The sequence below is a fragment of the Molothrus ater genome, chromosome 6 (genome assembly GCF_012460135.2).
Source record: "Molothrus ater isolate BHLD 08-10-18 breed brown headed cowbird chromosome 6, BPBGC_Mater_1.1, whole genome shotgun sequence".
NCBI classification, from domain to species: Eukaryota; Metazoa; Chordata; class Aves; order Passeriformes; family Icteridae; genus Molothrus; species Molothrus ater.
Window position 1 is genome coordinate 21,918,714 of NC_050483.2, and position 13,273 is coordinate 21,931,986.

The following is a 13,273-nucleotide window of genomic DNA, read 5'->3' on the forward strand; positions in this document are numbered from 1 at the left end:
AAGCTGCAATCTATTGCTTATCACTTTCAGTGTAAAATAAGCTGAACATCAGCACATGAAAAGATAAGTATTGGATTGTTTTTCGCATTGGATTGGGTGAAAATCTGTTTTGAAAATTTAGTTTAAGCCAACTGGTAGAAGCTCTATTACCAAGGGACTTAAAATCAGGCCTTTTAAGTGTCTCTGCAAGGAGTAGTCTCTCTCTGGCACAAGAAAGGACTGTGTGGTGCAAACTGTTCTGTCTTCCTTCTGCAACTTCATTCTATGAATGTGTATTTTAGTCTTATGTCACTTTTTTAGCAGGTTAAGTTCCCTTACATCAAGTCCTTTTTATCTGTCAAAGCTGTAAAAATCCCTGATAGACTTCTCTACTGAGGAAATAGTGATAATCACTTCTATGGTTTTTCATGAATATGTTGTGGTGAGGAAAAAATATGCTAGTTAGTAGCTCTTCATAGAGAAAGGAAACTCAGTTGATTTGTTCTGCACAACAAATTCTTCTTTAAAAAATCCTTGAATATGAGAAATAAACAATTTTCAAATTTGTGTAGCTACTGGATAAAAGTATGACTGCTGTAACTCCTTAGGCATATGCCACACTTACAATCCTGAGTGGGTACTCTATTTTTTCAAGCAGTAGATGGGGACTAATTAACAATGGATTTTTCCTTACAAGTAATACTTTGGAGAACCCTGAAAACTTGTCCTTTTAAGTGCCTGACTTTGGGATACAGCAAACATTTTACTGTGGATGCTGAATTGGAGGTATAAAGGATAATGCTGAATTAGCCTAGAAACTTGTTTCCCTTTTAAAATGTGCTTTAATTCAAGTAGAGTGACTGACTTAAATGTCTTGAAATTGACTTGAGAGTGAGGGCACAAGTTCTTTTTGTTAATCCATGGTATGACACCTTTCAGTCTCTATAAGTGACACTAAATTCTTCTCAGTGTATTTTTTCTGGTCTTTCTGAAATGCATTCTGTTGAGCCTAAATCTGAAAAAAAAGGTGTTGGGTTTTTTTTAATAACTACTGTTCTAATAAGTATATGGCTGAAGAATTTAGACTCCGTTTTGCAAAAAGTGATGCAAAATTCATGTTTACATGTATACAAATGTCAGGTGTACACATTGTCACAGACAATAATAATGGCATTAAGGGAAAGGAAATGTTACAGGAAGTATGGGAAATAGTCTATATGCCCTTCCTAAAATGATTAAGTGAATGAAAAATAGCTCTCTTCATGCTTAGTAACAACAAATACATCAATGAATATTAAAAAAAAAAAAATCATAGGAGGGTTGGAAATAGTGTTGGGGAAAGAGGAGAGGAAGGGGAGTTTGAGAAGCTGCCTACTACACAATAGCAACCTTCCCACGCTTCACGTTGTGCATCCCCCTGAAATAGCTGGGGACTGTGCCCTAGCCACTCCTTGTGCAGTTCAGCCAGAGTGGATATTTCGGGGCTGTGCTGCAGAGAGCTATTCTGGGAATCACCACTCCTGACAGCACAGCACAGCACAGGGGCGGCCGCACGTGCGGGGCCTGGGAGCCCCCCGTGCCTGGCACACGGGGCCAGGGGTGCGTGGGGAGCACCGCGCTCAGCTCGCCTGGCTGCCTGCAGGCACTGCAAACACTGCCAGCACTCGAGTGTGCAGCCCCCCTGGCTGCCAGCCTCTGCAGCTGTTTGTCACAGCCTGCTTGATTTTGTGTTTTTAGTTAGCTTGGTAATTAGAACAAGCTTGATTTAGAAAAGCTTGCAATGCTGAGCATAATATTTGGGTGAATGGCCTTATTGATTGATCCTGCGTTGCTCAGAATGTGTTTCTGACTTGGTTAGTGTGTTTTAGAAATTGTAATGTATTTTGATGTAATGGAAGTCAGAGGAGAGCAAATGGAGGCAATTATTAATAAAGTGTGTTTTCCCTCTGTTTTGTAGTACTGTACATACACATTAAAAACTTATGCACCCAAATGGCTCAGTGGTTTTTGGACTTTGGCTTGGAGAGCTGAAGTCATCTGTGAAAGCTGAGAAGTGATGAACTGACTTTTGTATGTCTGTGTATATTGAAACTTAAAGTTAACAGAACATTTAAATTAAGGTCTGTCGTTGTTTTATCTGCTCCACAGTTCTATGTGATTAGATTTTTAAAAAATATTCTCTCTTTTTAAGGAAGCTGTTTCTGTGAGATTACATGTGCAACTATTGCGGTATGTAAGGAATTCCCTGGAAGTCCTGCATGTGTACTTGAATGAAAGGAATTGGAACCTATTCCTAGAGGCTTGACCAAGTGTTCATATGCATATACTTAAAACAATTTATGGAAACATAGCAAGTTCTGTTAAATTGTAGGCAGGCATCTTAAGCTGTGCAGGAACAGCATAGGCTTCCTTTGCAACAGGTGCAACAGAGCTTCCTTTTACTGATTCCTTCGATTATCAGTATTCGGCTTTAGAGTTTCAGACCCTTCAAAATGTTCAGAAAAAACTAGCTCTCTTTTTACTTAGCTGATTTTAACATGCTTCTACATGATGAATATATCACTGTGTAGTAACAGTCTGCTACCACCAGTCTGGAAGTACTTGATACTTCTGGAAAACAAATTCATCCATCCATGACACTATGAGTTACTTCTGTGAACTCTGAAAGTCCCGAATTGGATACATTCCCAAAATGAATAGCTCTCCCTTAAAACCAACCAAATACTTTGTAGAGCTCTCAGCAGCCACTCTATAGTCTTAAATTCTTCATCTCTGTCCTGCTTAGATAGAGTACTAAAAAGCAGGAGGTTTTAATGTTTTGCTTTCATCTCTTAGCTTCTTACCCTATATTGAAAGGTTACAAACTCTGTTTCTGGAGACTGAGTGCTGGATTAGGATGAGTTTTACCACTGCAGTGATACTGGGAAGATGGCATCTTTATTTGTGGATGTAGTTGATTCTCCTTACCTAAACAAATTTGTCCTCTCCTGTATGATGAAAAACAGAGAGCTATTTTTCTACTGCTTAGAATCTCTGACTGTCCTGAAGCTAAAGACTAAGTGAGACTTTATATTTCTGCAAGCAGTTGCATTGTACTGTATCACTGTGATGGCAATATTTATATTGGCTTTGAATGTAAAGTAGTGAGATGCTTCAGTTCTAGCAAGAGTTTTTAATGTCCTTTCCCTGATCTTGGAAGAACCATCCCCATTACCTGCTTACAGTGTGGGCCTTGTATCTCAAACCTCTCTGTTGCAAAGTTGACTGTTTTTGCCTCAAGGTGCAAATTCAAGCCGTTCCAGCTAACTGCTTTGAAACAGGTGGTTCAAGAGCTAATGTTATTTTATTAGGGATGAAGATCTTGTAATTTTCATGTGTCCCAGCAAGACTTTGTATGACAGACACCCTGACACTGCTTCTCTTTGGTAAACTGAGCTGCTTCTCCTGACCACCAAACTGGTGTCTGTTTGCTGTTGCATCAAAATACACAGGCTTGCTCCTCTTGGGGAACCTTCTTTCAGGCGCAGTTTATCTGTGTCTGAAAACTTCCTTAGCATTTTCTTCGCCAAGAACCAAGATTTCAGGAGGGCTGCTGATTTCAATTATTTGTAAGCTTAAAAATTTTTTAAAACAAATTTAAAAAAATTGAAAACGGTTGTCTCTTAGCCATTTTACAGTCCTTTGTTATTATTTAGTGTAGCTCACTGTAGTTTCTAGCTTTCTGCTTTATTTTTTTTTTAATTACAGTGTGATTTTTTTTCCTGATGTTCTAGGCAATGTGGTGTTATTTTGCAAGTGAATCTTTTTAGTAGACAAGGTGTGCCCTACTTCTCCCGATAGTTAAGATTAGAATTTTCCTTGCATAGCAAGACTGGATACGTTTCCTGTAAGTCAGACATATCTGGCCTTTGGAATTAAGCTTCACCTACTGATACTGTAACTGACGATCTTAGATGAGAAATCAGGCAGGTGTTGTCCTGTTGGCTGTTCGGGATGGTTGTAAGGTTTTCTTATGCTTATTTGGAATAAGTAACACCTTAGCCAAGGTTTCAAGCGCTATTTGGAGTCCTCTTCTGAGGATACTGAAAGTAATGTGTCCTTCAAGGGTTTGTATGTGAAAGTGTTGGTACTTCTGTTGGTGTGAAGAATGTAGTTAAATAGTGTATTTGTTTCCAGACTGTCTCATCCTGTATTGTGCAGAAACGCACAATGGCAACGTGACTCAGTAAGTCAGTAGCTCTTTTACCACTGCAAAAATAGGCACTTTTTCAGTTGTCTTATATTCCCCTTTCAGTGTGTATTTTATGTACTGCTTTTGTTTGCATGACCACTGTATTGGACTGCACTGTGCCTCTGCCTCTGGAGTCTGTGTTTTTGGGTTGCTCTCTGGATCTTGGGAAGAATACATCCCCGTATCTTCTGCAAAAGTTCACTTCATCTTTTTGTCTTGTACACTGTTTACACCAGCCTGCTCTATCACTATTGGGACTGTTGGTTCATTTAGCCTTTCCACAGCTGTGAAAATTTGTTCATGGTCAACAACTTACTTCTCAAATGATGCTGTGATTGCAGAGGATCATGTCTGCTTTTCTTGGTTTACCAGGATACTTTTGAGCACAGTTGGTATCTTGCTAAATGATCAGATGTCTTGGCTAAGGTAATACAGACCCTGTAAATTAGCTGGACTTGTGAATGTTTAGGTTAAAACTTATTTGTAGGGTCAATACTAGTCTCAACTGAATATTTTAGTAAATGAGATGATTAGGACACTAGTGCGTCAGAATTGGGAATTGTGAAGGAGATCTGCTGAATTTCCTTTCCCATCCTATGGATAGGTGATGACTGACCATTGCACAACTGCTGACAACCTGGTGCTTGTAGTATTTAGTCTCCTGCTAAGGAGTATTTGAAATACCAGTTCCAAAGACAAAACATCAGATCCACTTTTCAAAGTATCATCAGGAATGCTGGACATGCTGGCAGGTAATAGCTCTTTCAGGTCCTCTAGCTGTGGCCGCAAAAACTGGCTAATACCCTCCTTTCACTCCCTGTGGCTCTCAAGTATCTCCTGGTCCTCAAGCTGAAAGCTCCATTAAGGAGTTTCAGATTTTCTCTTGGACAGCAGTAGCCCAGATACCTGCTATCCTAGATACCCTGGATGAGGACATAGCCTGTTTGCTTCTTTCTCTATTACTCTACATCTCAGTGTCTTTTTGGTAGATAAAATAGGAGTGTGCTCTACTCTGTCTTGCAGCCCATCTGTTTGAGAACATCTTAATCCTTAAGATCAAAGAAATTCCCTTTTCCATTTTTTCATGCAGAGCAGAGTACACCTGCTCTTCTCTGCACCTCGTGCTCTGACTACTAGACCAAGTTTACACGGAAGTGACTTAATGCTATTTGCATTGTCATTTGGTTTTCCAGGTGTATCTCGTAGTCTTTTCTCTGATGTAGGGGATCCTCCCACCTATTGCAGGTTCTGGGACAGAGCACAGGATATGAAAAAGTTACAGGATACCTGGAAGCTGATGTGAAATGGGAAGGGAGGGTTTGATCAGCTGGTGGTATCTGCGGGGGCAAGACAGTCTTGTGTGTTTGCGTGAGCAACTTCACAAAGACCTTGTCCACTCTGGCTATACTAGTGGGCAGCCTTCTACTTCTCACATGGTTTTATACCTTGTACTGTGCACTCTGCCCACAAAGGATGCTGCAGCTTTGTACAGGTGTATTGCTTAACTACCATAAGTGTAATGGCTCTTCGCTAATTTTCTAAAGGATCAAAGAAGGGCCTTATATAAATAGTAGTGTGAACACTTCAATTTTTGTTTTATATTTATAGTGTTATGTATAGTAATATGTATATATTTTATAGTATTATTTCTGTTTATAGTATTCTGATTTGTGTTTACTTTGTCCTCTCAGTATCTCTGCAGTGATTTCAGGAAGCTTTAAAGATGGATTGGTAGCAATCCTAATGAAGAGTGTTTAGTATAAAAAGGACAGTAGCAATTGAGCAAGTTTGTGAGAATGGTGTTTGGGTCCTTTAAACAGCTTGCATTTCACAAAGCATCTGAGTGGCAGTGACAACAGCTGCACTCCCACAAAACAGTTAAAAATGGCACATGTGTAAAGTGTGTGACTTGGGCTTTGCCCATCCAGTCCATTTGCACATATGAGATGAGCCTCTAATGTTGTCCTTAATACTGTGTCCTGTAAAAAACCAAATGTGTGTGCTAAACATTAGAGCAGCTGTGTTCAAAAATAGACTATTTCTATGCCCCCCCTCCAGTGCTGAACTTGATTTTCTTCTGACGCGATCACAAGACTGCTGCTGCAGTAGGGGCTTAATGCTATTTACGTCGTCATTTGACATAGCAACATCTCTCAGGGGATTTTTAAACAATGCAGCTGTTTGGGAGAGATGAAGAGGTTGAGGATGGGAAAAGGAGCAGAAATAATTTCATCTGCCATTAGGGATATTGGGGGGGGGAGGGGAGGCAGTGAGCAAACCACCGAGTTCAGTAGATTCATGATTCTGCATGAATGGATGGCAGGATCATGGGAGTCACGGCTTTCCCTTGAATGGGAAGGAGCATCATGGGAATCTGGCTGCTTCTAATCTTTTTTGTGAATGATTCTTTTCCTTTAACATGGCACTGGTTTTTATGAATGGCTCTGGGGGCAAAGTGCTGCAAAATTCTTCTCGAGCTGTATACAGGTCCCTTAAGGAATGCTAGGGTGGGAGTCGGGCGCAGCAGAACAGAGATGCTGCGATGTTAAGCTACTGTTCTGTTCTTTTGAAGTCTGAGAGGACATTGTACTGCTTTTAAGTCAATATAATTTAGCTTGATGAAAGCAGAGTTGCTTTTTATATGAAGTATTTTTACTACGTTCCTTCTTGTTTTTCAAAATGTAGTTGCCTGCGTGTATTTTTCCTATTCTAGTAAGGCTGGAGATGACAGCACATCAGAAGGGCTTTGGAATGATCGAGTTTGAAGTTCTGCTCTTCTTGTTCACCCACACATTCTCTTTTTGGTACATGTTCAAAAAACAAAAGATTCAAAAAGTTTTATGGGACCAGAAGTAAGAATGAAAAGGGAGGGCAATACAGAATTGTTTTGCTTGGTCTGAAGCAATTAATTTGCCATTTGGCTTAAGTTGAAAAAAAATGTCCTTGTCAAGCTGTACGTGAACGCTGTTGTGTACATGTGCTTCCAGATTTCTCCATTTTTCTGTTCTATGCAAAAGTGTATAATTTGCTATCTTGCCACCTTTCTTGTCTCTTAGAAATAAAATGTGCAGAATCATTTGAGAATTTTTGTTCTCATCAGAAGTAGCTTAACGTAATGAACTTCTGTGCAGGTAATGTTAAAATTCAAGGATTCCTTGCAGAGCTGGAAATGTTCCTGTGTAATGCTAGCTACTTAAAATGTTTTGTGAAACCTAATAACTGATACAGTCTTAATATCTGAACGGTAAACTATTTCAGACTTCTCAAAACTGTTTTATTCTAGCGGAGAAGTACAAAGTGGAAACAAAAGTCATTGTCGCAGACTTTGGAGAGAGAGAAGATATTTACAATGGAATCAAATCAGGATTGGAAGGCCTGGAGATTGGTGTTTTAGGTTTGTATCTGATCTTTCTAAGTCTTTCATTGTGGTGTTTTGTCTTGACGTGCCTACTAACTTCTTCCCATGTTCATGTTTATTGAGACTAATTCACAAAAGCTGTTACTTGTCTGACTAGGGCTATGTTGCTGCATGCTTGAGATGTTTTCTAGCTTGCTGTTGATATACTACATGAGATGGTGCTTGCATGTGTGCCTACTTTCTAGGAACTTGTGATGTTTATTGAATGTGTTCAGTGTGTTATTCTGTGATTGTTAAAGGCCTTTGACTGCAGCTTGTGACTGCAAGCACCGTGATGTGAACACTTGGAGTTGCTGAGCCTGGAGAAGGTCTCTCTCCAGGGAGACCTTCTTGTGCTCATTCAGTACTTAAAGGAGGCTTGTAAGAAAGATGGGGACACTTTTTAGCAGGGCTTGTGTAATAGGCATGTTGCAAGGAGCAGTGGCTTTAAGCTAAAAGAGTGTGGGTTTAGATTAGGCATAAAGAAGAAAAGATATTGAAACATTGGAACAGGTTGCACAGAGAGGTGTGGGGGATGCCCAATATCTGGGAACATTCCAGGCCAGGTTGGATGAGGCTCTGAGCAACCTGACCTGGCTGAAGATGTCTCGGGGATTGGACTAAATGACCTTTAAATGTCCCTTTTCAACCCAAACTATTCTCTGATTCTATGATGTAATGCCATCTTAGATCCTAAGCAAGCTTCACATACTTAGCTCAGGAGATACTCAGTTAGGAGTACAGCCCTGTGGGAGAGCCATGAACTTTTAATTACAGAGCTGTTGAAATTCAGTCATTACAATAGAACATCAAGTAACTGTCTCCTGCTTCCAAAGTCCTAAGACTTTTCTGTCCATGTTGGTAAGCTGTGTTTCTTTTGCTGATAGGACAATATGCTGATAGGACAATTGCTACATCACAGGAGTGTAGGTGGTGTGGGAGTCCCTGAAAAGGCAAGGTGATCCCTCCAGTTACTTTGTCAAATGTAGAACTGAGGTGATTTCATATAGGTGTTTTATCACAAGCTAAGAAGATTTTCAGCATACCAGCAGCTTACCCGAATCCTTTTTGAACAGGGGGGTAAAGGCAGCAATTGCTTATTGGTTTTCTGTTTGTTTTTGTTTTTTTTTTTTCCCTTGGAAAAACATATATCTGTGCATATCCTGTATTTCTGTGGTTAGTCAGCATAGGGATGAGAACCTGTTAAATACATGAAAAAAATCATGTGGCTCAGACATCTACTAGAACCTGTCATCTGATAAAGCACTCCTCACTACAAAACTCGTTTTACTAACCTGAAGTGCAGTAATTGGAGCTTTAACTGTGGGGTGTTTTAGGCGTATTTCAAAACAAATTTGTTATATACATGATAATATACTGTATTAACTTTGTTGCTAATAGATGAATCTTGTTATACAATGTTTGAAAAGAATGCTTAAGAAAATAGTGTATATAAAAATGCAATTAAAAAATAACATTAAAGGATAAACCCCAGAATGCTCCCTACTACTTTTAACAGACTTGAGTACATACAACTCATGGCATCCAGCATTTAATCGCTATAAAAATTCAAAGCCATTGAAGTAACTTCAACTGCCAAGGATATGTTTTGTGTAAAGAGTAGTTGTGACACAGCTGTGAATGCCTTGTTTCTTGTTTCTGAAGGAAATAAGTTCCAAAGAAACTTTGAAGAGTAAAATTAATGTACATTCTAATCTGTCCTGTCAAAATCCACTGAGGGACTGTAAGGCTTGCAAGCTGCCTGTCACGTAGCAATTGCTGCAGACTGGTAGAGGATTTAAATGTCTCAAAACACCAGCAAACCTTTTACTGTGCTAGGTACATATCCACACTGGAAGGGTTTTTATTATTTCTTAGGTTGTGATTAGGTTATGGTGATCTACAAAATAATGAAAATCTGACTTTTTATAGCCTTGCACAAACTGGGCACTAAAGCAGTGTGTGTGTGTGTGTCAAATTTTGTGTAAGCTCATTACAGGAAAACAAAGCACGTTCCTTAAACAGAGCCTGCTTCTTGCTTTTATTTGCTTGAGCACCTTGGCTAAAAACATGGCAAAAATGGCAATTAAATGCTCTGGAGTTGGGTATTCTCTAGCTGAGTTCCTCTGCTTTTTTGTTTTTCTTGCAGCCATTGTCAGTGTAGGTTTACAAAAACCTCTATTCTGACTAGTCCCCTGCAGTTTTAGTAGATCTTGTGCCCAAGATCACCAGATTACATGATATGTGGGTACTTGCTTTCCCCCAGACATAGCTGTATTAATAGCAACCATTTGCCAATGTAATTTTTCCACACAGATGATGGCTACTCCTGTAGAGGATAGTATTTTAATGCTTTTATGGTAATTAATCTCATGCTTTAGTGCCTTATATTTTAAATTCTGTAATATTTGTTGGAATCCAGAATGTAGCTTTTGTTGAGCTGTATTTTCCATGTTAGTGTGAGGGAAAACATGGATTTAAATGAGAACAGCCATAAGGGTTGAGTTCTCAAGTTCCAGCATATTTTCTTCTTTCTGGTCTCATCTGGAACAGTAGGTATGAGAAGCATTGGTAGCACAGCACAGTTACCAGTGATCAGTGCTGATTATTTTTTAATCTTATACTCAGAGTCATAGGAGTCTCCACACGTACTGCTCAAGAATGAGCTTCTAATTATGGAGTTGCACAGAGTCTAACTAAAGTACATACAGACTGAAATCCTTGTAAACTTCTTATTTGGAAGCTTCTTCTCACCCACGTAGGAAGGCTAAAAGAGTTTGCATAATGTTTTGCTGTGTGTTCAAAACAGCGTCTGTCAGTGACTTCGAACATGTGCTAGCTACAGCAATATGTTAAACAAGCAGAGGTGGGAAATCTTCCTTTTGCCATTCTTAAATAGCTCTGATTATTGAAAGGAGTTTGTGCTGGACAGTATCTTACCCTGTTGCTATCCATTTTTTTCTAGGTAAAATATGGTGATGCAACCCAAAACCTGATTTTTTTAATGGTCTGTTACAAACTTGCAGCAGAGATGATTGCAGAAAATGGGACCCAGTCAGCAGTAAGGGGTGTGAATTCCGTGTGACTGTCTCTGTAGCATGAATCATATAAGCATTCTAAATTTGGACAGAATTGCCAAGATTAGTCCCATAACCCTGCCACAATTCATAGCCAAAATTCTTTCAAGAGAGATGGAACAAAAAATAGTTTGTTTTTGGATGAAAAGAAGAAAAAAATTTGGTTCACTCTGGCAGTAGCCAGACTGTATCGTCTTCCTTTCAAAAACTTTTCACTCTTTCTAAATATAGCAAATGTCTGCTGGGATTTTGCCAACTCCGTGTTCCCCTCAATTCCTCACCTCAATTTTTAAAGGTTATCTAAAAGTTAAAAATTTGAAACACACAGCATGACTAATGAACTTCCATTTATACACTAAGATCTGGACTAAAAGAGCTTGAGGGAATTCCGAATGAAGTTGGCGCACTTTGCCAGAATCTCTTCTCCTGTTTCTTGCACATCCTGCATCTCTGTTGATACCTAAATTACCTTTCAGGCTGGGTCTTAAAACAATAGCTTTTGGCACAGATGGAGGGGCTATTTTATTTTATTTTTTGAAAAAGGCATCAGTGCCTGTTGACGACGTTTCTTGTCCCCGTGCAGACTCCTGCCTGGAGGTGCACAGTGCTGCTGAGCATACATAGCACTTTGGGATTCTCTGGGGTGTAAGACACTATATAAATGTAAAATGTTGCCACAGCAACCACATGTCACGCGATTCACTTGCGTAAGATGAACAACAGATACTTAGGAAGCGGAGATCCCTTTTGGTTGCTGCTTTTTGTCTCCATATCAATGTGCTCTGTGGAGTTCGAGGCTGCAGAGCAGCTCTGTTTTCGAACAGAATTAGAAGTTTTCTCCTGTTGGGGCTGGGATTTAGAGAATGGGTTGTTGGTTTCACGTCCGAGAATAAAACCGTGCCAGTGTAAAGTATAGAAAAAACCCAGATCTAGGAGGTTTAAGTAATTCGATGCAGGTGCGGGGATGACGGGGAGAAGGGTTTCCCGCGGGGGATCTCCGCGCAGGGAGGCCGGGCAGCGGCGCGGGGTCCCCGGCGGCGGCCGCTCCCCCCACCCCCGCGGGGCGCGGCGGCGCTCGGGGCGGGGGGCGCGGGACGCGCCGCGCTGGGCTCTGCTGCCACCTGCCGGCCGCGCCGCGCACTGCGCCCGCCGCTCCCCGCCCCGCCGCGCCGCGCCGCTCCCTCCGCGGGGAGTGCGGCTGGGCTCTTACCGCACTCGGGGTATTGATTGAGCGGGAAGAAGGGTGTGAAACCGGCTTCACCGCTGTCCCGCCAGGCAGCTGCTCTCTGCCTCGGCACCCCGCAGACACCCCCGTTGGTGGCAGAGGCAGCGCCGGGCCCCCGCGCTGTGGGGCGTGGGTGCGAGGCGCTGAACTCGGCAGCTGGTAAACAATGCAGAATTAACGCTCACACATTAAAATGCCCCGTCCGTGTGCTCCCGCCCTCCACCGCGGGTACCCGGGGATATTTACACTGAAGGAAACTCGGCCAAAGCACTTAGAATGTCATAAATGCAACATTTTAAGCATTTAATTGCTTGAAAATTGCCATTAATCAGGGGGCATCCAAGTGATCTCATTCATCCTTTTCTTTCAGTCAACAATGTGGGAATATCCTATGCTTATCCTGAATATTTTATTGATATTCCAGAGCTGGAGAAGGTAAGTGCTTTTGTGGTACCTTCTAGTGTTCTACTGGGGTTAGCAGATATTTCAGAAGTATTTAGGTTTGGTTAAGGAACCCACATAATGAGGTTTTCTGATTAGAATTAAGTGTTCAAAAGCTTGGAGGTTTCCATAAGCAGCGTAACACAATGCTGATGATGGCAGTCTCACTTTTTGGTGGTGTTCTTTACGTACTCTTCCGTGCTGCTTCTGCTCCTGTCCCTGGTCTCATCTGGCTGGTGTTTATGAGCTGCTTTGGCTTGTGCTGGAGCACTTCTTATGTGACTGAAGGGGGGAGCAAGCAATTTCATGGATGAAAGCTGCATAGTCCATAACACTTAAAAACTTAATATGACCATTTTAGACAGTTTATAATGTAGGGACAATCTTGGTTGTACTGGATACATAGAAGACTCTGATTATGAACAATTTCACTGGTGCACGATTTTCATTCTGAAACCCCTCTAGCTCACTGGGTCCACTGTGTTTTCTGCCTAAGTGTTGCTAAATATATCCAAATACACTTAAAGTCACTGAAATGGTGAAGAGTAAAATAAGTAGTTAATTTTAAAACACGTGTCAAAGGTAAGAATTTATTAAAATTCATAAGTACTGAATAGTGTTAGGAAATAGAGTGTCAGTGTGATACACCTGTGTAGTTCTATATTTAATGCAAGTCCCTAATCAAAGATGAAACCTGACCAAGAGCAATTCACAGACTTTGCTTTGAAAGCCTGTCACTGTTCCTGATACTTAAGCAGGTAGGCAAGGAAGAAAGGCAGATAATTTATCCTGGCACTTAAACCCAGAGGATGTATAAATATTGTTCAAATAACTTAAAATGAGTAAACTCCAAAACTTTGTTTTCTTGCAGACGATCGACAAAATGGTCAGCATTAACATCATGTCTGTTTGTAAGGTAAGTT

The 13,273-nt window shown here is 40.7% G+C and overlaps 1 protein-coding gene across 1 annotated transcript in view; it reads left to right on the plus strand.

The window, feature by feature from the left end:
* Positions 1 to 13,273, plus strand: part of HSD17B12 (hydroxysteroid 17-beta dehydrogenase 12) — an 83,063-nt gene that overhangs the window by 42,406 nt on the left and 27,384 nt on the right. Inside the window, 3 exon segments of the mRNA XM_036383828.1 lie at positions 7,494 to 7,604; positions 12,280 to 12,344; positions 13,222 to 13,266. Coding sequence (XP_036239721.1) covers positions 7,494 to 7,604; positions 12,280 to 12,344; positions 13,222 to 13,266 — 221 coding nt within the window.